General features: G+C 37.9%; 1 protein-coding gene across 2 annotated transcripts in view; it reads right to left on the reverse strand.

Annotated features, from left to right (window-relative positions):
* The window catches only part of caln1 (calneuron 1), a 72,502-nt gene extending 50,316 nt beyond the window's left edge, over nt 1-22,186 (reverse strand). Inside the window, exons 1-2 of one of the 2 annotated variants that reach the window (XM_041995761.1) lie at nt 21,758-22,186; nt 3,963-4,084 (exon numbers count right to left, since the gene is read on the reverse strand). In XM_041995761.1, coding sequence (XP_041851695.1) covers nt 3,963-4,077 — 115 coding nt within the window. In that variant the 5' untranslated portion in view covers nt 4,078-4,084; nt 21,758-22,186. Of the gene's footprint in view, nt 1-3,962; nt 4,085-20,304; nt 20,659-21,757 lie in introns of those variants that run through there. The other variant, XM_041995760.1, reaches the window with a different exon arrangement.
* Between the last annotated feature and the right edge of the window lie 1,207 nt (nt 22,187-23,393).

The raw sequence follows: 23,393 nt of genomic DNA on the forward strand, positions 1-23,393 counted from the left end.
ATGACTGACATACACCATTATGTCAAATCTGAAACCATTATCCATACTGTCAGAGAAACAACGGGCCATCCTTGCAGCCAAAAGCCGATTTTCCTATGAGATGAGATATTAACAAAAATCCATCAGCTGACTAATTCCACGCTGCCAGCCATGTGGCAGTTCAGCCCACTGCTGCGAGGTTTTTAATGGCCCTGAACATACACAGTAAATTGCCTCTTTAAATATTGCACAGCAGTGAATGTTGAATATGGAGACTGTGGCAGCTGTGAAACTGTGCTGTTCTGGGGATTTGAAATTGTAGAGAGACAGTTAGGTGATTCCAGGACATCTGATGAAAACTTAACATGCCCAGATTTTCAAAACTGGCGTTGTTGTATCACCACTGACAATTATCACCTGTAGCTGAGTCATTAAAAAGGCATTTGTTGTGTTTATTTATGGATTTATGGAAGCATCAACATCTGTTTCTGTCCAGACAGGACTGTAGGTGGGTGTGGTTCCAGTTTAGCTGCAGGGGAAGCGGAGCAGAGTGGTTCAGGGAACAGTGCCAGATGAGGCTGAGCAGGGCAGCTGCGGAGTATTTCTCATCATGTCCCTCTCTTCGCAGACAATGATGCATTTAGGCCCCTGACAGTTAAAACAATGCTGAAAGCCAGCTGGCACATCATCTTTGTAAGGTAGTATTTTATGTTCACCATGATAACAGCAGAAGATATATGAGTGCAAGAGGAAGCAGCGGATGTGACATCAAAGCAGAGATCATAGAAAAACTTTTTTATCACTTGATTGCAGATACGTTCTAAAGCAAACACAACATACACAGCTTCATTTCTTGTGTAACACAGAGCAGGGTCTCTCTTTACACAAGTCAGCCGGATTCATTTACCTAATCACCCTGTGGAAATTCATAGCCTGAAGGAATCTTTTCTGTTCATTAAAAAAAACATCCCTGCAGCTAACAGAGCACTTTTAGCTAAAATAGAGTTAAGCTTGTGGTTGCATGTTTGGAGCTGCCATCATGATGCACAGTGGGGCCAATCAGGTGCCAAATGGTCCACCATGCTGCATGATGACCACCGTTGACATGGGGATACTTTTATTCTTGTAAGAAGGTTTAGAAAAGGTTTCAATCTTCCTCTGTTTCAGTTTATGATCTTGATTCAGCCTCTACATCTTTTCTTTAATAAATTCTGTTTTAAACTGTGGGCATACATAACATTTTGATAATTATGTCAAAAATTTAATTGAATATATAATTTTAAATTAGTCTATTCTTTTATTTTCTCTAACAGCATACTAAATATCACCAGAATATTTCCACATTTTGAAGTTTTGTTTTTTAATACTATAGAATTAAAGATGAATAAAAAGATATTTTAAACATGTAGAACAAGTAAAACAAATGCATTGATGAAACATACATAAAGTATACAAAAAAGTTCATTGAGAAATGATCTGGGAGTTTTTCACGTGCAAATTTCTGTATAATTCATGTAAATGTTCAGAGGTGTTATTGTTGGTTCAGTTTGAAGAAACTGTCTTTCATGTTCGGTTGTAGTGAACATCACTGAGCTTGGCTCAGCTGTGTCAGTGTTAATATTTGGTTGGTTGGTTTCCGTAGGTTCTTGAGCATGACACTGAACCCAACATTTCCCCTGATGAGTTCATGGGTTTGTGAACAATAAGCAGCTGGCTAACCATAAGAGGCTTGAATTCCCAATGGGTGGGAAATCAGAGCACATCCCGGGTGAGCTGGATCTCCATAACAGCTGGAGTCCAAACCTCAACTGGGATCAAGGTCTGGAGTCCAGTCTCCTCCCATTTAAAAGTAACCTAATGAAATTATTGTCAAAGATTACTATATAACCTTTTACATTCAAAAATTTACTTTTTTTTTAAATTGCCAAGTGTTACATAATTTGTAGAACTTTGCCTAAATTCAATTAAAGGCTTAGTTTCTCATTTATTCGTGGGTCATAATTTTGTGCTGAATGTGTTGCATGTTGCATTCACAAACAGCAGCATCATACAGATCAGGCTGGCTCACACCAAATCTGAAAGTTTGTCATTTGTTTGCTCTAGAAAATTTTTTACTGGCAGTTGCAGACAAAAAAGCAACTGTAACTTTATCATTTTAATACACAAAAATGAATTTGTTACTCCCCAAAAAAGCTAATAAACATGTTAGAAAAAGTTAAAAAGTTTGTATTAACCACATTGTTAGAGCTAGCATGTAACTATTTGAAAATGATGTAATTGTTTATAAGAAACTAATGTTAGAAAACTAGCTCCCATTACCCATGTTTTACAGATAAAACTTCTGAATTTATTCCTGAAAACAAGATTTATCGCTTCTGGGCTGAGACACGTTATCCTCTGGCATTCTGATGAATGTGTAAGATAATCACAATAAGCCAAAAATGTTAGCGGTAGCTACTGATTGCTAACATTAGCATGCACAGTTCGCTCCTCAACTACAGGTTTCAGGCTGCAATGCATGATGGTCCATGTCCACTGATACAGCGTACAGCTTCTGAATGAATGAGTTTCCTAATAAAATATAGAATCGACAGCTTCAGGCAGCATTAGAAAAGGACTCAGTCATTCACAGTGAACCAGTGAACAGGTAGACACTTCAAACTGGTCTGCTTGCTTTGTATGGGTGGATTTTTATGAAACATAATATAAATAAAGAAAATATCCATTTTTTTGTTGTGACTGATTCATGACACTAGAAAGCAGTGGGATTTTACAGCAATTGTTTCCAGCATGGAAGAGTTATTTCCTTTAAGCACAAACTATTCAAACTGGTGACCTTGAAGCTGCAGCAGTAATTCCATCAATCCAGCATGTAGTGTAATTACACTGCTTATGGGCTACAGTTAGCAAGTCATGGTATTTTAAATATAATTCATGTCAACCCTCCAACTATAAACCATTTCTTAACTGAGAATCAAAACACAAACCCAGTGAAACAGAAATGAGGAATTAATTTATTTGGATTCCATTTTGCATATTAAAACTTGACCCTGATAGAGTTTCTGGTTATTACCATGAACTGTGCTGCCAATTCTCTAAGTTGCAGGTTAATGCTTCATCACTAAATTAGCATTTTGGAGTCGGGGAAAGTCCAGTTTGTTTGCTACTTGTGAGTCTGCCACTGCTGACGCCGCCAGACTGTTATTGATCATGTTGTTGTACAGGTCCGCGTGATTACTCTCAGGCTGAGTCCAAAACAAAAAGGTACATAAACACAAAGCCTCAGAGGGAGAAAGAGAGAGAGAGGCCGGAAGCTCACAATTGCTACTGGCAGGACACACAGGGAATAATGCATTAAATGTGCTTCATGTGCCCAGATGAGGAAGATGCTGCTTGTTTTGTAGCACAGCACTGACTTTTAAAGCAATGTCAAGTATAAAAATTGACTAATGTGAGTTGGTTTTGCACCATATTTTTAAATTTAAAACAAGTCTATCATTTTTCCTTTTGATTTATAATCTGAATCTTCTAAATCCTCAGTCTCTCTCTTGATGTCTAATTGTGATAGAGCATTTCTTTAATCTTTAGTAACAGTATACCTTAGTTTTGACCCTCCTTATTATAATGCGTATATATAACTCTATTTTCCTGATTAAAGTATTTTAGTTAAAGTGTTTTTCTTTTTGCACTGAGAGGTAGCACTTGAGTTCTCTTGCAAGAATAAATCAGCTAATATGTATTAAAACTAACAACAGCTGCCTTTGGCTCCTGCTGAAAACACAAACACTTTTTTCACCTCTAGAAAAGGCACAATGACGCTGGGATCCATAAATATGCATTTGTTTGAAGTATAATTTCAACCAACACTGAAAGCTACTGAATGAGTGCAAAAGAATGCAATTATCTTGATGCAAATCCATAAAGTACATTTATCTTACAATGCAATAAAAGAATGCAAAAATAATTATCTGAGAAAGTCTTACCATGAAGCTCTTCGACAGAGATGCTGGTCATCACATCACTGTCGCTGTCAGACAGCGAGCGGCTCAGGTAGTTCCCCTTGTAGAGCAGGCCTGCCGTCACATGGTGGAACGGCATCTTCTCTCTGTGGCAACAGAGGGACACGTGTAAATGGTAGAGAAGGACAAAAGGAGGAACGATGAGATATATTTCTTGACTTTTCTAAATCATAAACACCCAATCCAATCTCAACATGGCTATTTGGTTATGGGAATTAACCTGTGAGGCACAAAGATCTCTTTTCCAACCTAAATTGGATGAAAGTCAAGTAAATAAGGCATTAAATATGTACCTATGATCAGCAAAGGAGTGTGTTGCACAAGTTCCTGATACTGGACAAGCTAAAACAAATTAGCATCCAAAGGGCAACCACATAAATGAGATCTACAAATGAAGCAGAACTTATTCACTAAATAGGAAGTCACTCAGTGAGAGAGACACTCATAACTTGAGGTAAATGCAGCGAGTATGTGTGTACGTGTGGGTGCGTGAGCGCATGCATGCGTGCACTGTACGGGTAAATGAGTCTGAACTTGCAATTAATCATTCAATAAATTGAACCTCAAGGGCACAGAAAGAAAAAAAGACCACGAAGAGCAGCAAGATCACAGCAATAGTTCCTTCTTTCTTATTAGTTTTCATCTCTCGGGCACGATGAGGAGCCACAGCTGAGGCAGAATCCTAAATCTAGCAGAACATTAACACTGCACAAGAGAACTGAGCTTTACTGTTAAAACAGTTTACAGGCAATCCTACAATATTTACCCTTAAACAACTTGCAAGTATAAAAGCAACATTTACATTATTTAAATTTCCTCTCTGGGTGTTTAGTATAACAGCTATGAGTGAAGAAAACAGCTCAAATTATTTTTAACCTGCACATCTGTCTTTAAAGAAATATTATATCTATCTCTGACATATATCTAGCATGATAAATGTAAACAAAATTTAAGGAGCAGTAAGATGCAAAGTATAAATATATTTGTATATATTTTTATTTATCCAGGAGGAAACCCTTTTGGAAATAAATATTTTAATTCCTGGCTAAAACAGAAGCAGCACAAGATAACTAAAGGTAATCCTCAGGGTTCCATTTTGTGAGCCATTTTGGTTTCTATGAATTGTGAAAAGAAAGCCAGCAAAACGTACACATTTGTCTATGCACATTCCTTATCTATAACACTGACAAAGCAGTAGCTTCAGATTTTTCTCTGAGCATTTAAATCCAGTTTCCAGAACTGTAGATTAACACAAAGTAAGTGAGATTAAAAAGTTCATGAAAATTTCTTTGAAGCACTTTTGGAGCTATTTCATGTATAAACTATTTTATTTTTTAATTAAATCACAGTCAAGGCAACAGTATATTTTGTCTAATTTTGATAAATTTCCAGCTTAACTCTGCTACCTTCTTTGTCATCCTTGCATGTCACTGGATTGACCTCCAACTGTCACAGTTCATTAGTCCAAGTGTCTTTGGTCAAGATGCTGAGCATCACATTTCCCCTTCCATTTTGTTCCTCACTTGTAAGCTGCTATGGCTCCCATAAATTAATATTTCAGTATCCATGTGGCTGGACCAAGAAATAAAATAAGTTTAAACTGGATCAGCTAGAGGGACGCGGAGTGTCACCTGAGTTTTTCTTCACCATTTTCTCAGCAAGGACAGGAAATGAAATTGCAGTATCTCTGCAACAATGTTTTTACCTTAATTGGTGGCTATCAACCACCTGGCTTTGTATGACTGTATGACTGGTTGGAGCTATCAGCCATCAGTTACCTCCTCACTCAAAAACAGCCTGCATTCTTCTTGCTTGTCAGTTTAATAAGCATTTATATGAAAATGTCTGCACTTTCGCCATGTTGTGACTAATATCAAGACTTTTAATTTCCAAATTCATCAATTATTCAGTCCTCCTTCAATACTTTTTGGATATTACAATAATTTCTCTTGTCTTTCCATTTTATTACCATCCAGTCTCATCCTGTCAGCCATTTAACACAAACCTGTGTTGCTTGAAGAAATATTGATCAGAATGATTTACGGTGCTGTGGCTGAATTGATTACATAGATTCAGCTTCATGAAATGAATCCATTCATCAATAAATTACAGACCATAATATTATGCCACTCCAGCCTCTGGTTTTACAGTGGTAATATGCAGCCGTGTGCTCTGAAAACAGAGAAAATTTGCGGCTCCATTGTGAGTTGTCTCACGTTTCTGATTGACTCTGAATCCTAAAGTAATCTGATTATTCAGTTTGAAGCACTTAAGCATATTAAAATGGGGCAGACATGCATTTTGTTAACAAGGATTGCGTTGTTAAGGACGACACTTCTGTAATGTTCTGTAATTTAATAGTCACAATTTAGAGAGAATAATTCAATATTCTTAAAGTTCCTGTGATATCCTCATAAAATGTGATGTATTTCTGGACTTCTGGGTGAAACAATCAACTAACTAAATTTTTGATTAAAATGACTTAGCAACCCGCAGCTTTGTTAATCGATCACATATTTTTTTTTTATCTCAAATGGAAGTTGTGGTGACATTAGGTTGATTCTGATGAACAGCACCATTAACTTTAATAGTTAGCAGCCTTCCCTCACCAAATGTCATGGTCTATGGGCTTTTAGTTAAGTAGTTTTGTTGTTTTATTGTTCAGTAAGTTGTCTTTGTTACTGTTCTGTCTGGTTTCCTGTTGTTTACACTCTAAGAATGGATTGGTTAGAAAAAGAACCAATTTAGTTGGTTAAGCCAATATTGGTTAGATTAACCAATATATTGATCAGACACTGACCAACCCATTGGTTTTGGGACAACCAATTTAACTGGTTAGCCAAACAACCGATGAAATTGGTAACCGACAGTACACTTCCCTAACCCAACTGTTTGGCTGTAGTCAAGTGTAATGTGTAGTAGATATAGACCTAGAGAACCAGTACATTAATATGTACATGTACAACATGCTAATCTTCATATGATTTTTACCTTTGGCTCTGCAAAAATACTGGACCAAAACAAAAGCCCAGTCTGGTCCCAAGGAACCTTAGTGTACATGCACGAGGCATTTTGTCAAGCTTACTGACCAAGAATGAATGAATGAATGAATGAATGAATGAATGAATGAATGACTAATATATTATTATTGAAAAATAAAATAAAATTGAAATGCATTTTCTTTACCGCTTAACCCAATTCAGGGTTGGGGGAGATGAAGCCCATTCCAGCATTTAGCAGGCAAAAGGCAGGGGACACCCTGGACAGGTCACCAGTCCATCACAGAGCCAACACAGAGAGGCAAACAACTATTTATGCTCACACTCACTCCTAGGGACAATTTAGTGTGACAAATTAACCTAACATGCATGTCTTTGGACGGTGGGAGTAAGCAGACGTACCCGGAGAGAACCCACACATACACAGGGAGAAAATGCAAAAACTCTGCACAGAAAGGCTAGTGTTTGTACCTCCCCCCAGCAGAGACCCAAACCAGCAACCTTCTTGGTGTGAAGCGGTGGTGCGAACCACAGTGCAGGCAAAACAAAATATTGAAATGTAAATTAAAAAATAATAAATAAAATCTATATGTTCATTTTTATATAAAATTAGTTTAGTGCTTATCTATTAAATACATTTATTTTGCTTCATCCTGTATCTTCGTATTGTCAATATAAATAAATATATACGTAATTATGAATGTGGTGCTTTTATTGAGTAAAACTGAAACTGACCCAAATAGAGAATTGTAGACAGGACAGACATTATGGTCTAAAAACCTGCATGTACGTGCCTACTTTAAAAATGTAGGCTAATTAAAAAGTGTAAAGTAGATGATAGCACGTTAGATGAAGTGTGTCTCAGTATGTGTTGCCGTAGTAACGCTGTGCTGCATCTGAGCATGCGCAGTTCATGCTCTGACGATCAGGTACATTTTTAAACCAGGGAGTGACAGAGCTAGCTTTACCGACGAGTAGCCTGGATCCTGCTACCGCGCTTTTCAAACACGTTTTCTTTCGTCGCTGTCTTTCAGTCAAGTGGCAGTTTTTCAGCTACCAACTTTACAGTGTACTTATTGCATTTTTAACTTCGCATTCGGCATGGACATGTCATCGAGAAGCTAAAGTAGTGGGGTTTCGAGAACGACGTGGAAAAGTTCAAGGGTAAGTACATTTATATTTTTACTATTTAAGACCAAAAGAATATGCTTCAATTTTACACATGCATCCATTGCGTGGCTCGCCATAGCTGCCCTCCTCGCTGCATGGCCCGTAGATCGAGGTTATTCACCCGACATGAAATTGATACAGTTAATACACCTGACAAGACCGTTACTGCAGTGGCAATGCGCAGCGTCAGCTCTGGGAAAAAAAGTCTACATTTAAAATAAACAATTTACTGAAAAATATTAGGGTAATTACAAGTTGTTGTAAATGCTTTTATTGACCTGTGTTTGAGTTTGGTCAGTGTACCCCGAAGCGTTTTAATGGCTGATACTTCAAATGATAGAAATGAGTTTGGCCGCCACCACCAGAAATGGGTGCTGTTCAGAGTGGTCATCATAAAAGGAAAAGAAAAAGAGAGAAGCGGAAGGCGGGAACAAGACAACGCTATGGCCAGTCCATGTTGGAAGAGCACAATTAGCAATGCAGAATTACATCCTTGGTTCTGGACACAACGTTGAACATTGAGCCTATGAAATTTTGTGGTATTCTCATGCTAAATATATGTGGTCACTGTTTTTGACTGTCTACAGAGCTGCTAATTATCTGAATTTAACTATGCTAGTCGATTAGAAGGCTGAATACCACACGCTAGCCCTTAAGTAAAAACATAATTTCTTAGGTCAAACACACAATTTGACATTTTGGCTTTCTGATTAATTACAGAGAAATTAGTCACGACTTTGTAAAAACAAAGTCAGTAAATGAGTTGCGAATGAAGCAAAGCAACATTAAACTGCATATGCACGATGTGAGGGCCACGGGAAGAGATGCATCACTAAAGGGAAAGCCAGTGTTTTGGGGCATTCACACAACACAATCAGAAAATTGAATAACCTTTGATGCAGGTTAATATATGCATTTATGATGTAGTTATGTTATTGCATTGCTCTTATATTTTACTCCTACTGAAAACAAAAAAAAATGTGTATACAAATGAAGTAATCAGTGACGTGTGATGACTTGGATGCATTGTGTTGCATAAAAATGCTTCATGTGCTAGTCCAGGTACACATGTGTTGCTGGTCAGTCATTTTAAAATGTTAATATTGCAGTGTGCAATTATACTACTGGTATTAAAGTAAACACAAATGCTACCATACTCTTTCAGGACCACAGTAACATGTGTGGCAACTTGAATTCATTGTGTTGTATTTCATGCATTATGCGCAAGTTAAGGTAAACATGTTATTAGTCACTAACTTAAAAATATTAATTTATTGCACTGCGCCATATTAAAATAAACACAAGTCTTTGGTTCAGGTCCACAATGATATATGTGAGCATAATACTACAGCAGCAAACAAAGCTGGTCACCAATTCTAAACCCCAGTCCCTTCAAAAGCAAATTGCTTTATGCCAGTATCTTATGGTTACTCTTTGCAGATATGCTGTAAAGGAGGTATGGGAAAATGGGGCCACAACAGGACTCAAACAAGTCTCAAAAAGAGGAGACGGACCAGGAAGAAGCTGAAAAAGGAGAAGATCAAGAAAATAATTCAAGCTCAATTGCATTAGAGCAAGGAAACTGTTGCAACACCAAGCTGCAATTTACTGAATAAACCTGACTTTCCCTTTAGTGAACTGGATTCAGAACAAACAAACCAGGCTTCCTCAGCTCTTCAAGAAGTTAATGAAATGGGCCACGTTTCTGAATCAAGTGGAAACCGAGATACTGACAGTCTTTTTGAGTAGGATCCTACCTTCTTTATACATGTACCAAATATTCAGAGGGAGGAAACCTTTGCAGAAAAAATCAAACAGCTGCCAGGTTATGCCCAATGTAGTGCAGAATGCAAATCGACAGATCCATTTGAAGTTGGTTTCCTCCTATATCAGAGAAATGCTATGCACATGGCCACAATGGACAAAGCGTTTAATTCTAGATGTAGGTGAGTAAATAAAAAAATAAGCATGATAGCAGTGATGGTGCCCCAGTGGTGACATGTATCTTCATAGTATGTAAAGAACACACTGCATGAAAACAGTAGATTGGTTTAATTCTAGTTATTATTGGTGAGTGAGTTATGCTAGATTCATAAATGGTTAAGAATATCTATTACTAATACCATGATCATAATGCCATGTATAAGGACTGTTTGGAAATTAATATTCATACGATTTTTGTCCATTTTCAGAGGAAGAAATTGGCAAGGAGAGCTTTTCAAGCCTCACTGATAATCTGGTGAGAGACATCTTTCCTAAAGTGGGTCCACGGGCCAAGTTCATCCAAAAACTTCAAGACTTGCTGGAGGTGTGACATTGACTTTATATAGTACATGCATAGTGTAAAACATGGGTTACATATGTTTTAAGTGCAAAGAGGAAATCCTTCGGATTTCACATTTGAGGTGACACCTGCGCACAATGTTAGTGACAAGGTGGTGTATATATTACCAAGATGCATGCATGTGCACACCCAAAGATATAGTTCATACCACAAACATCTGATAAATGCTTATCCATGTAATGAAACTGAGTGTAAGCCGAGCACTAGTGTCTGTAGTACAAGGTATGAGCATGAGCAATCAGATTAATGAAGATATGGACACATATAGTGAGGGGGAAAAAGGCTGAAGAAATTCAAGATGTATGAGTAGTCAATTCATGATGAGCATGGGGTTTGTGTGTGTGTGTGTGTGTGTGTATATATATATATGTATATATATATATATATATATATATATATATATATATATATATATGTATATATATATATATATATATATGTATATATATATATATGTATATATATATATGTATATATATATATATATATGTATATATATATATATATATATATATATATATTTTTTTTTTTTTTTTTTTTTTCCTAATAGTTGCATGAAAGAATTCCTTACATTGGTCATTTAGTATTTGTTCACCATACTTCTCAGTGTGTCAGACTACCTTTCATGCTTTGAAATATACAGAGATTCAAACTACACTTTATGCCTTTTAGTTTACATTGGTATATCTGAACAACTAAATCCTAATTATCTGTTAGTTATGATTTTTGTCCCTTTATTCTTACAGATTGATGAAGACTTTGAAACACTGTTCAGTGATGAGGCTCAAAGTGGAAGAGCCTTGTTCCAAGGCTGCTACAACAGCTGAAGATGGACTGCAAGGACAGTTCTGCTAGGCAGCTTCTAGCAGAGCTGTACAACCCCGATCTGACACCTTATGCCGAGCTGAAAAAGGAGGAAATGGAGGACAACTATTTGCCATCTCAGGGTGAGTGCATGGACTTGCATAATTAAAGAGCAGGACAACTGTAAACAGTAAAATATAAAAAGAAATGCAGATTTTTATGATGTTCTTGACTGCCCCTGAACCTCTGTGATGAAATTATAAATAAAATGCATAGAAAAGTTAATGTATGTTTTAATGGAAGAAAAATCACAACTTTTCAGGGCAACTTTTGGGAAAATCAGTTGATTTGGCCTGCAACCATCACAAAACAATGAGTGTGAAATCCTGGAGGGACTGTTTAATTATCCTATTTGTCCCCTGGAAATACAATAAAGTATTTGCTTCTATTCTCATTCCAGCCTGGGACTGACCTCATTGATGATCAAAGGACACGGGTGGAGGAGGGTGGAACGAGAGGTGTCCCCCGCCAGGCCCAAGTAGTTGCTCTTGAGGACACAGTGATGGCAGCCAAAGACTATTACCTCCTATATGATTAGGTAATCTACTAGCTGGACTCCCTTGTCAAAGTAGTTGACATCTGCTTTAAGGTATTCTTTGTTTTTAATGTGGAGTACCCAGCAGAGGCTGCTTATGTCTGGACATTCCTACAGAAGGATATGTATGGCATCACCACGCCCTATGATGTGTTGACTCCAAGGATCAAAGAACTCCTGGGACTTATCAAAGCAATATAGTGACTCTACATGCACCTGCATGCAGTGGACATTTCTTGTGTTCTTACTGTCACAGCATCCAATATTGAAAAGTAAGATGCATGTTAAGATGTTTGGGATGACAGTCTATATAAATGAACTGTGGAAGTTGTTGAGGTAGTTTAAACCAGATTGTTGCAATGGATTGTTTTGTATTCAGGTACTTATTTCTACAGCATATAATGTTAGAAAAGTTAGATACATGCATGTTTGCATTAACTTGATGTCATTAAGTTGTTTAGGTTTAGACCAGATTGTGGTATTGGACTTACTCATGTTCAGATAAAAGAGAAATATTTGTGAAGGTGCAAGTATACTTTTGTTCAGAGTGCAAATAGACTGAGCTTGTGACGATATTCACAACCAGGTCATTATTACCTTATATAATGTGGTGTTTAAACCAATGACCATCCACACTGCTATAGCAAGTAATAATAAATGTCACACATACAATGTTCCACAATTTAGATTCAAGTAAGGTATTTGCATTAACTTGCCAACAAGTTGTATAGACTTTTGTTTGTGAGAGTGCGATGTGTGCTATTATGAAGTGCTATAACCAATTAAGACAATGATCCACAACTAGTAAATATTTCTTCACACTTGTACATTGTATTATGTATGTATAATCTTGTTGTTGAATTGCAGTTTGAAGAAAATAAATGGCACTGGAGGTAACCATGGTTATTGCATTGATTCCAAATACTAGTATTAAATTCCAAGCAGTATTAACCAATATTAATGGTTCAATTTTAACCAATGAAAGTAGTCATTATTAACTAATATGAATTGTTCAAATCCAACCAATTTACAATGGTGGCTTCTTACAGGACTTAAATTAACCAATATTTTGGTCAAAGTGACCAATTTGTATTGGTTCGCCCTTTCACCAATGTAGATTGGTTGAGAAACACTACCATATTAGATTGGTTGTTTTAACCAAAAGATCGGTCGGACACATAACTACCAACTAGATTGGTAAAATTCAATCAATTTTTTGGTTATATTGACCAATCTGTTTTTAGGGTGTAGTAGTGGTTCTTTCCCTTGTGTATTCTGCTTTGCTTTCTGTTTCCAGTTCATTAGTACGCCTGGTTTGATTTGCTCATTCACTTCACCTGTTTCCTATTAGTTCCTCAGTGTATTTATACCCCTTGGTTTCAGCTGACCTTTGTCAGAACATCCACTGTGCTTCCGGTTTTGTCCGTGTAAGGCTGTGTTTCTCAAGCCTGGTCCTTAGGGACCACTGCCCTGCATGTTATAGTTCGTTCCAACTCCTGCACACCTGATGCAGATTTATTGAACTGCTCGTCAAGTTCTTTGCAAGCCTGCTAATGAGCCATTATTTTGAGTCAGGTGTGTTAAAGATGAATACCTCTAAAACGTGCAGGGCAGTAGTCCCCTGAGGACCAGTATTGGAAAAACACTAGTATATGGGTTTATCATTAAATCTTGATCCTGCACCTGTATGCCTCTGGCCTCATAGTCCTCCAATTGGGTCCTCACATCCCACAAATCATGACACCAGCAAAAGTAAAACAAATTTAAAAAACATTTTTATCCCAGGATCAAATGCTTTTCAACTGAGGTCCGTGGTTTGGGTTAGATTAAACAAGTTAAGTCTGCAGAAGTGTGTCGTTCCACTCCATCAATGCTTACCTGAGTCTCAGCAGGTAACCAGAAAGTTAAATTCAGCTGTATTATCTCAATATCTTTACATGTTACACATTGTTATGGTGTTTCAGATTTGTTTTATTTCTGTCCAGAAATCAGATCTTCATGAGCTCAGCTACTTCTGTCGTCTTCCACGTCCACAAATCACAGCACATCACAAAAAAGTCCAGTTTAGCTAATTAACTCAAATACTGCTAATGTTACGCACTTCATTGGGTTTTGAGTGGTTTTTATTCTTTTCTGTGACAAAAAGAAAAAACCTGATATGGAAATATGATGCAGATAGTCCTCAACCATTCAGAAATGTTTAGCTCTGCAAACCCCACCTCAAAAGTTCAGGTCGTCTCAACAGTACCTGCCTATCAGGACCCTTTTCAGGAGGAAATTTCTCAGCTGAACCTTTCTCGTGGTTGAAATGAAGGTGATTGAAACAAAGACCACTTAAAGAGCGCGGTTCCTGGAAAGAGTTCCTACAGTAGAAATAAATGTATTGTTTCCACAAATGCTGGTTCTGAAGTCTAAAAACTCTGTCTTTTTAAAGAAAAGTCCAGTATCTTTAGAGCTGAGTCATTTTTCTCACATTTTTTGCATTAAATTAAAACAGGGACAAAGTTCATGCAATCAGTTAAATACTGAGTGAGAACGCCACAGCCAGAAACTGGAAAACAGCCACACTGTAATTCTGCCATGTAGGCAAGCATACACAGGCAGATTCACTGTCATGTGACTGAATCTCAACACAGAAATCACGTGCCTGTGTTCTATCTGGATTATACTTGCCAGCTGACCTAATCACCAATGATCTATCATACAATATTCATCCACGCATGCCAGTTTCTGTAAAGGTTAAGGCTGACTCAGCATTATGAGGACTCAGAGTTCACAGATGAGGAGTCAAATCAAACAGAATAAAAAGGAAAACAGGAAGTTTTTGTCAAACTTCTTCTGACTGTGCTCACTTATCTGCAGCTGACTGATAAGAACTTGTGCAGCACACCTTGCACATGTTGAAGCCTCATTCAGAAAATTTGCAAGGTTCTATGAATGAGATATCACTAGGCACCTGCAGCTTTTATAAACATTGCTGCCTGGAAATCATTTTTGACAACAAGAAAATCAACTTGAATAATATACTAAGAGCCAGCCTCTCAGCTGTCTTTGCATTTCATATCATAACCTAAAATTACCAAGATTTTCCCCTAAATTCCTGTTTTATCAGTGAGTAAGAGCAATACTTTGGTTGATGTTGGAAATGTATAATTGGTTTTGTTTATGTTCCGTTCATTTCTAAATAAGAAAAGGTGCATAGTTAGTATTTCTGTGTTGTGTTCAATGTCTTTTGTGACCTTTGAAATATTTGTGACTTTATATTAAAATGTGTGCGACTGATTTTGCTTTGAGTCCAATGCTGTCCAGATCCAGTTTCCTTTCAAGGCCGATACAGTTCATCTTATCTAAATGGAAAGCAGCCATCAGTAATACCATCAGCCATCCTGCATTTCCTGTTGACATGTCAAAATATCTGATTAAATAGAAAATGAATTGTGTGTTCACCTTCAGCCAAATGTTGATATGAACCTGTGAATAACTAACCATTACCCCACCTTTTATGAATGGGCTGATTAATAAAAATGACCAAAAAACACTGTGAAAAATGTTCTTTAGGTTGATTAAAATATCTAAAATGTAAAAGAAAATGACTAAATCAAGCAGAGATTCCAGATTATTTGCTTCAGCCTAAGAACTGTACACACACAACTCTGCAGATTTGCTCGTGCCTCTGACCCCCTGAACCACCCCTTTATGTGGCAATTTCATTATCAAATTTTGCATTCATGATACATGCATGTTAACCAGCCCAGTTTTTACAAGAAAATGTTTTTTTTCAGATGTTCACAATGTAGCAGTGTCACAATGAAGACCTGGAAATTGTGGAATAATCATGTTATTTATTTCCTGTTGTTTATGTTCAGATGACATAGTACTGCTGCTGAAACCAGAATACTGAACAATCTCTCTTCAAATCTAACCATAAAAATTAGCATTTTTAAAGCTTTAGAAAGATTAATATCATTGATACACTTAATGTGAGTACTGACATACAGAATATGTTTGTTTTAGTAAAAACTACTAAAGCATGAGAATGCCAAAGAGTAGAAAGTCTGACACCAGTGGCAAACAAACATAAAGACATCTCCAAGAACAAATAGAAGGCAGAGCACAAGAAACAAGAGATAATATTTACTGGCATACCTCAGAGGAATAGAACATTTATCAGTGCATAAGATGAAATGTGAGATAATGGACTGAGACCATAATTTAACAGATCTTCAACCCTTTGAGGATTCAGTTTTAGAGCAGAGTTCACAGGCTTCAGCATCATTACGCTGATTAAAATGATCAATGTCTCAGCTGACGGAGTTCATATGCCCTTCAGAAACAGAGCATACGGTAATCACTTAAATCAGGAAGTGATCAGCCTTCATCAAGACATTTTTCCCCTTCTCTAATTGTTATTCCCTTCATACTGTGCTGTATCAGTGTAACAGAAAGACGAGGCGCGCAGTCTGGAATTTAACACTGTGATAAAATGAGCGAGCTCGAGAGATAAAATTACCAAGCTACATCAGCGTTTCACCAAGTAGGCTGCTGTGATGAATTCTGCTTCACTTATTCCTCGTTGCAACAGACTGCTTTGACTTTCAATAACCTGTTTAAATGTTTGGAAATTTAGCAGTTTAATCTCACTCCATTTTGACGTCTGTACCGCTTCCTCTGTCGGACCAAAACTCACAATCCCATAAACGGGGAATTTCAGATGCGCTGATCCAACAAAATGTCATTTTTAAGGGGACTACGGACAGTGTTTCCTTTGAGGAGTCAGACTACAGCTCATCAGGAATCTGTAAAGTTACACATGACTGTGATACAACAAGCAGATGAAACCTGCTCCAGTTTTATGGGATAGTAACTCAAATTTTACATCAGGCTGAAGCCATTAGCTGATGCTGTTATATAAAGTGACTTTCCATCAGTGGGTGATCTGGGAGTCAGTGTCTGGTTCAAGGAGAGTGTCTGAAGTGACAAGATGGTGTTGATGGCGACACTAGCTGTGATTGTTCTGGTTTCATTCAATCTCAGGGACTAGATGCTGCTTCTCCACTTGCTCCAGATTTAAGCCCACATGTATCTCCCTGCTCTGCCCAGCCTTCTGTCTTTTGATTTGTTAAAGCTACATCAGAGATAACAGCAAAGCTCGGCAGCTGAGAAAAAAGCAAACATACTTAAATGTGTGCTGTATACAGGAGAAATACAAAGGAACCTGTTGCAAAATTTAGTTCTCCCAATTCTCCCTTTTTGCTAAATATAACAAATATAAACTGATTTACAGACCAATGAGTAACTTCAAGTTCTGCTACATGTCTAATCTTTGTACTTACACTTCTAGATGGTAAACCTAAAATGATCTGATAGATGTTTTAACATATTTTTAACAAGTCAAATTCACTTTACAACACAAAGAAGCTCGATCTTTTCTTTTTCCATTTCATTTGAGCTGACTGAAGTGTTTAAGGTTCTCATGAAATGGTTGGTTGCTTTTACATATTCCTGTGTTTCACGATCAATTAAAAGCTAAAGAAACATGATTTCACTGTTTCAGTATATGCTGTCACTGGTGGTGCTTTTCTTCCTTCTTACTTTTTTTAGTTATGTATGTATGCATCAATGTTACTTGAAATAATTCTCCTCAGTCTCAAATCATTACAATGAGAAAAACAAGTTTATTTCTATACTTTTCCTGTACAGTGATGAACAAAGAAGAAACAGCTAGTTCTCGTATTTGAGAGCCTGAAATAGCAAATCCAGTTTTTGCTTGAATAAAGAGCAAGGCTGATTGAGAACAGTGAGTTAATCACATCTTTCTGAGGTTATATCCCATCTTTGTTCAAATTTCCATGCAAATCATGTAAAAGAATAAACAGAGCAGACAGTCATCTGAGACCAAACCACTTTTAATGGAAGTGATCATTATCAACAACATAATGTAATGGGCTCTTTCTGTGACCATGCTAAATCTCAAAATTCAGTGTGGTAGTTTTTGCATAATCCTGCAAACAAACAGCAGTGATCATATACTTCTACTTCAGCTCAGGCTTTAGCAGAGAAACACACTTAAACACCCACATAACCTTTGTGGTTGATATGAAAACATTTGACAACTGTTGCTATCAGTCTCAAAAAGGAGAGGGAGTAACCTATGATCTCGCTCTGGATCAGGATTTATTCACCATGCTAATCCTCCATCCCCCTGGGCAACTGTCAGCTGTGTGAAAAGCATTCTTTCCCAGCGGGGAAGATTATTTATTGAATGATCAATAAATTGTGATGCTGAGACCAGCATACATGTTTGATACTGAAGCGACACCTTGAAGTGAACCTCCATCCATAACAGCTGGATGTGCATCTCCCAGAAAATTTTGGGGGCAAATATGTTTTTTGAAATAGAAAGTCTAGTTAGAATATTTATCTTCTAACAAGTCCACTCTAAAGAAAGTGATCTGGATTGTATCAGAGTTTTACGTGTTCCTCCTTTGCTCAAGTTCCAGTAAGTTTTATGATAATCAGCTTGGCGGTTATTGCATAATCTTACAGACAGAAGAAAAGATGAAAAACAGCAGTGGTCACATTCCTCTGTGTTTTGCATTAAGAACTGATTCATCTAATCTCGCCCTTTAAAATAATGAACAGCATTCATTCGATGACATTTCTTTAAGGGCTGTGCATAGGAAGTTGAAGGACAGATGAAATAATAATCAATCTATGAATAATAATATGGAAAAAAACAGACCACTGAGTCAATGACAGAGTCAGTCCTCTGAGTCCTTGTCTCCTTTGATTTTATGAGAAATGACTAATCGACCCATGACCACACCAGAGGGCCAAACTAGTCCGTCCCCACTAGAGACTTCACTCTTGAAGAGAGTGCAACCTGATGAAAAGAGCACAGCTTTACTCACAGCTTTCAGCATGACAGGGAGGCCAGATGGCAATTTACATCAGACTCTGCAGCACAACAGCCAATAGCAATGGTCCGATACTGAGGGGGACACGAGCAGAACACTGTGTACCAGCAGCAGGTCCTCTGGTCACAAAATCAACTCTTTAAGGGATCATAGATACAGTGACATCTTTGTATGTTTATTCTCCTGAGACCTATGTCATCATCATATATTTGGTTGTCTGCATCATAACACTAAATTCTGTGTAACTGGTACCTGTTGAGCACCTAAACTGCCAGTTGGTGGTGTCAGAAGAGATTTTTTTAAATTATATTTATATCTACATTATATATAATAAAATATGTATAATCATAAAATTATATTCACAGGTGCCTCCTAACCCTGAATAGCTACAAGAAATCTCAAATGCAAGTCAAACTAAAGCCTGGGTCTCAATGATTTAAACTCTTGTATATATATATGTATATATGTCTGTCAGAGAAAACAATATTTCTTGTTTAAATGCACCAATACCAGGCGGGTGTGACTCTTTTTCAAGATTTAAAACAATCATTATAGATTCCCTTCTTATTACAAGGTAAAAACTCCTGAACTAAGATTTTAAAAAAGATGCTTTGCTTTAAGGGTGGAGCCACTTAGAACCACAGGGTGCATCTACCTGCATGCCACACAAGTTTTATCATTTTGGTTGCAACCTGTGACAACAAAACAGAAACTCCAAATTCAGCTACATCCGCATAAAATTTAGAGTTTTTACTCACACAATGAAATGCAGCTGTGAGGTTTTGTCTTTTTTCATTGAGGAAGGTTTTAACATTCAACTGGTCATAAAACTGGCCATCTATCTATCTATCTATCTATCTATCTATCTATCTATCTATCTATCTATCTATCTATCTATCTAAAATTATTATTAATTTTATTATTATTATTATTATCATAATCATCATCATTATTATGTAATATATAACTTTGAAATAAAGTTAGATGTTTGAGTTTCTAATGCACACCAGTAATAATGACACTGGCACTATCCTTTCACTCTACTGTTGATCATACAGATGCATTGTAACACAGAAACTCTTTGTAGAAGGTTGAGGCCAATACTCAAAGGAGGTCATAAATATCAATGTATAAACAAAGCAGATTGTCCATCTACATCTCAACGGTGTGACCAAATTTGTCCCTTTAATGTCAATAAGTACATAAAAGGTGTTATTGTGAGTCATGAAATATGACTGGACTTTCTGTAAGAGCAGCAAAATGACTTCCAGTGTTATGGACCATGCAGCATAAAAAATGCTTTAAGTACAACAAACTGGGTGAAAAGACAATTCATCAAAATCAACACAAAGCAGGATTCAAACCTGAACTGAGAAAAACAGATGGGAGTGTCCCACAGAAGTGTTACATCCCTGCACACATACCAGCTGCTTCCTGCAGCAACACTCGTTCTCTGTCTCTCCAAGCTGATCCTTACCCACACTGGTGGCTGAGATCGTACTCTGTAGGATACTGCAGCACAACAGGCTCTCTCACAGGGCTCTCCATCACATCCACTGTCCCATCCGTGAAGTATGGGTTCCCAGGTAGATCTCCGTTTACCTCTGAGTGTGTATCCACCGCCTGAGGATCAGGCTCTGTGACCTCCTCCTCCATTAGACTCTTAGATGCCGAGTTGCCTCCAGCAGCACACTGCCTGTCCACAAAGCACTGAGCCCAGCTCTCTCCACAGTTTGGGCTTGTCCCAGAGCAGCAGCATCAGTCCACAGAAAGCCTTTGTTAATGTTTGAGCAGTGAGAGCAGCAGGTACGGTGGCTCCTCTTACACTCTACTCCTTGGCTTCTTCACACTTCCTCCCCTCCCTCTCTGTGACTCCCTCTCTCCTCCTTTGCTCTGCCACTCACTCTCCAGTGCAAACATTCTTCCACATGGGGAAACTGAGAGGAGAGCTTGTTAAGGAGTCCTAATGACACTCAGCCCTGTCTGCAGCTGCGCTCAGAGAATAACAAGGAGAGGCTAGTTAGAGGTGAAAAGACGCTGATAGAGGCAAAAACTCTAAGACAGACGGAGAGGACAGAAAAATACAGAATGAGAAATCAGCAGGAGCTGCTATGAAAGAAAGAGAAGAAGAAAATGAAGCAACAATAAATAACAGAGAAGGTACAAAGAACCTATGGGTATATCTGTGCCCACAGGTTCTGTCTGGACTGTGCTTCTACGGTGCTGGGATGCTGTGATGGCACATTACAAGGAGCAACACACAGGCTACTGGCGACAGCGCGCGCAATAACAGCGTGCGCCACCATGTGGGGCAAGAGCGCGCTTTAGATGCTGAGCAACAAGAGGATGGTTATGGTGGGTGGGAGGCGGCCTCCCAGCAGGGGGTCCGCACTGAAAGCTCTGCTGAGACCCCTCAAAGCATCACATCGACCCACAACACATGTACACACACTAATACACACTTCCTGTGCGGTGTTGTAATCACATCCATGACCAGGCTTTGATGATGTTGGGATTATATAACTACTAATTTTTGTGGTTTAGATCATACATTTAATATCTGAACACATAAAGATTTTTAAAGAAAAACCCCGAGTTGAGAAAACTGAATATCTCTAGATTATCTTAAGTCGAACAATCAATCGTTAAATTTAAAGACCGTAAAGATTTAACATATGTTCGGAACTTTTAATTTCACAAAAAAAGAAAACAGATCATCTGACATTTTTTCGCACTAATTAATCCGCTGACACAAAACTGCAGTAAATAGGCTATAAATACCAGCGGACATCCTGACCAATCCCTACAACAGGTGGGGCATTTGTGTGATCTACTGCGGATATAATAACCATATATATCCAATAATCTAACAAACACGAGCCTATTAATTTCCAGTTAACACAGTTTATTACCTGATTACCACAACTTACCTTTGAGAGTGTTGAAGGAGATCAGTCAAATCCGTAAGTCGATGCGCGCGCAAAGATCCAGTTTAAAGGCTTGGATTCGATTAAATCACCTGCGTTCGGTCCTACTGATGATCCCGGTGATCTTTGAGTTAACAGTGAATTAGTCCTTTATTTTCACAACGCAGACTGGTCACTTTTCCCCATGGTAAACAAATGAGAGGTCACACTAGTTGATTCGTGTGTGTGCTTGTTGAGTCCAGCAGGCGCGCACCTTTCATTCACTGGAGTTGCACTTTTCCCCCTACACTCCGTGTTTCTGATCTTCTCTTTCCTTCCACGTCGCATCCACGTATGAAATCACAGACTGGTGAGACTAAGCAAAAAAATAAACATTTCTCTGAGTAAAAAAATCCTTGGACTGAAGCTCCACACACAGGTGCAGAGCGTCGGGAAGATGGATGGGAACAGCCCGGTGTCCAACCTAGACGCACAAATCTTTACGCAATCGAGCAGGAAAGCAGCGGATTGGCTGCTCCCACCAGTTTGCAGTTATCAGCTAATCGGGTAATTTTCAACAGGCGAACTTATATCTGACTGAACCTATTTCTTTCAAGATTGTCCGACTGCCTTTTCACTGATATCAAAAGTAAAAAGAAGTGGCGTTTAACAAAACAACTTGTTTTCTTATTGATTAAAAGAAGTGATGCGTTCACTGCTCACAAAACAGGATACTAGAAAATTATCTAGAGAGATTTGTTCCCCTTCATTAACCCAAAATGTTATTCTTGGAAGTTTTTCTTTATTTCCTTTCGTTTTCAGATACTTTTCCTTCCAAAGTTCAGTTTCTGGTATGATGTTTGTCAATACTGTCTGAAAGTAACAATTATGGCTGAGCTTGGTAATAATTAAACCTACCTACATGTTAATTACAGATGCTTATTACTGTTTTTATGGTGACGAATGTTGATGATTTTTCTCCTAAGGAAGTGTTAATCAGCTTGCTGTATTGGCCTCTCTTAGCTTTGAGGTGGGCCTTAATGGACTTCAGCTAAACCCTGCCCTATATAACCCTCACCTCAGTCCAGTGATCATTGTCATGGTATGTTTTTGTCTCTGATGTCTACCAGAGACAGAACAAAGGCGATGAGTCAGACCAGCCAACAACTCTGTGACGAATGACAGAATAAATCAAAAAGATTCACTTTGACAGTCTGCCAGTAATTGTTAAGATGAAAAAGGTTTGTTTTGGAAGTGATGGAATTGCTACAAGTGATAAATAACTTTAAAAAAGACAAACTGATTTTCAAAGTGAGTCCTGCTTTTACAGGATGAAAAGTTATCTCTCCTTTATAGAGGAAAACCAAGTATATACAACTTTGAGTAATCCATGTATGAAGTCATCCATCCTATATTGGCATTATTCCAGTGCAAGGTGCAGATCCAGGGATATAAATGCTTAATGTTTGAGTAGAACAATTCCAAACCTAATTCCACTTCCTTTAGGATAACTCACAGGTCTGTTTATCTATCCATGTTCTATACCTGCTTTATCCTATTTGGGGACACTAACCTTCACTTCGGTCGGTATAGAATCACCTAATAAAATGCTTTCTTTTTGACAGGGGGAGGAAGTCGTTCATGCAGAGGAAGAATGCAA

The sequence above is a fragment of the Melanotaenia boesemani genome, chromosome 9, assembly GCF_017639745.1.
Source record: "Melanotaenia boesemani isolate fMelBoe1 chromosome 9, fMelBoe1.pri, whole genome shotgun sequence".
NCBI classification, from domain to species: Eukaryota; Metazoa; Chordata; class Actinopteri; order Atheriniformes; family Melanotaeniidae; genus Melanotaenia; species Melanotaenia boesemani.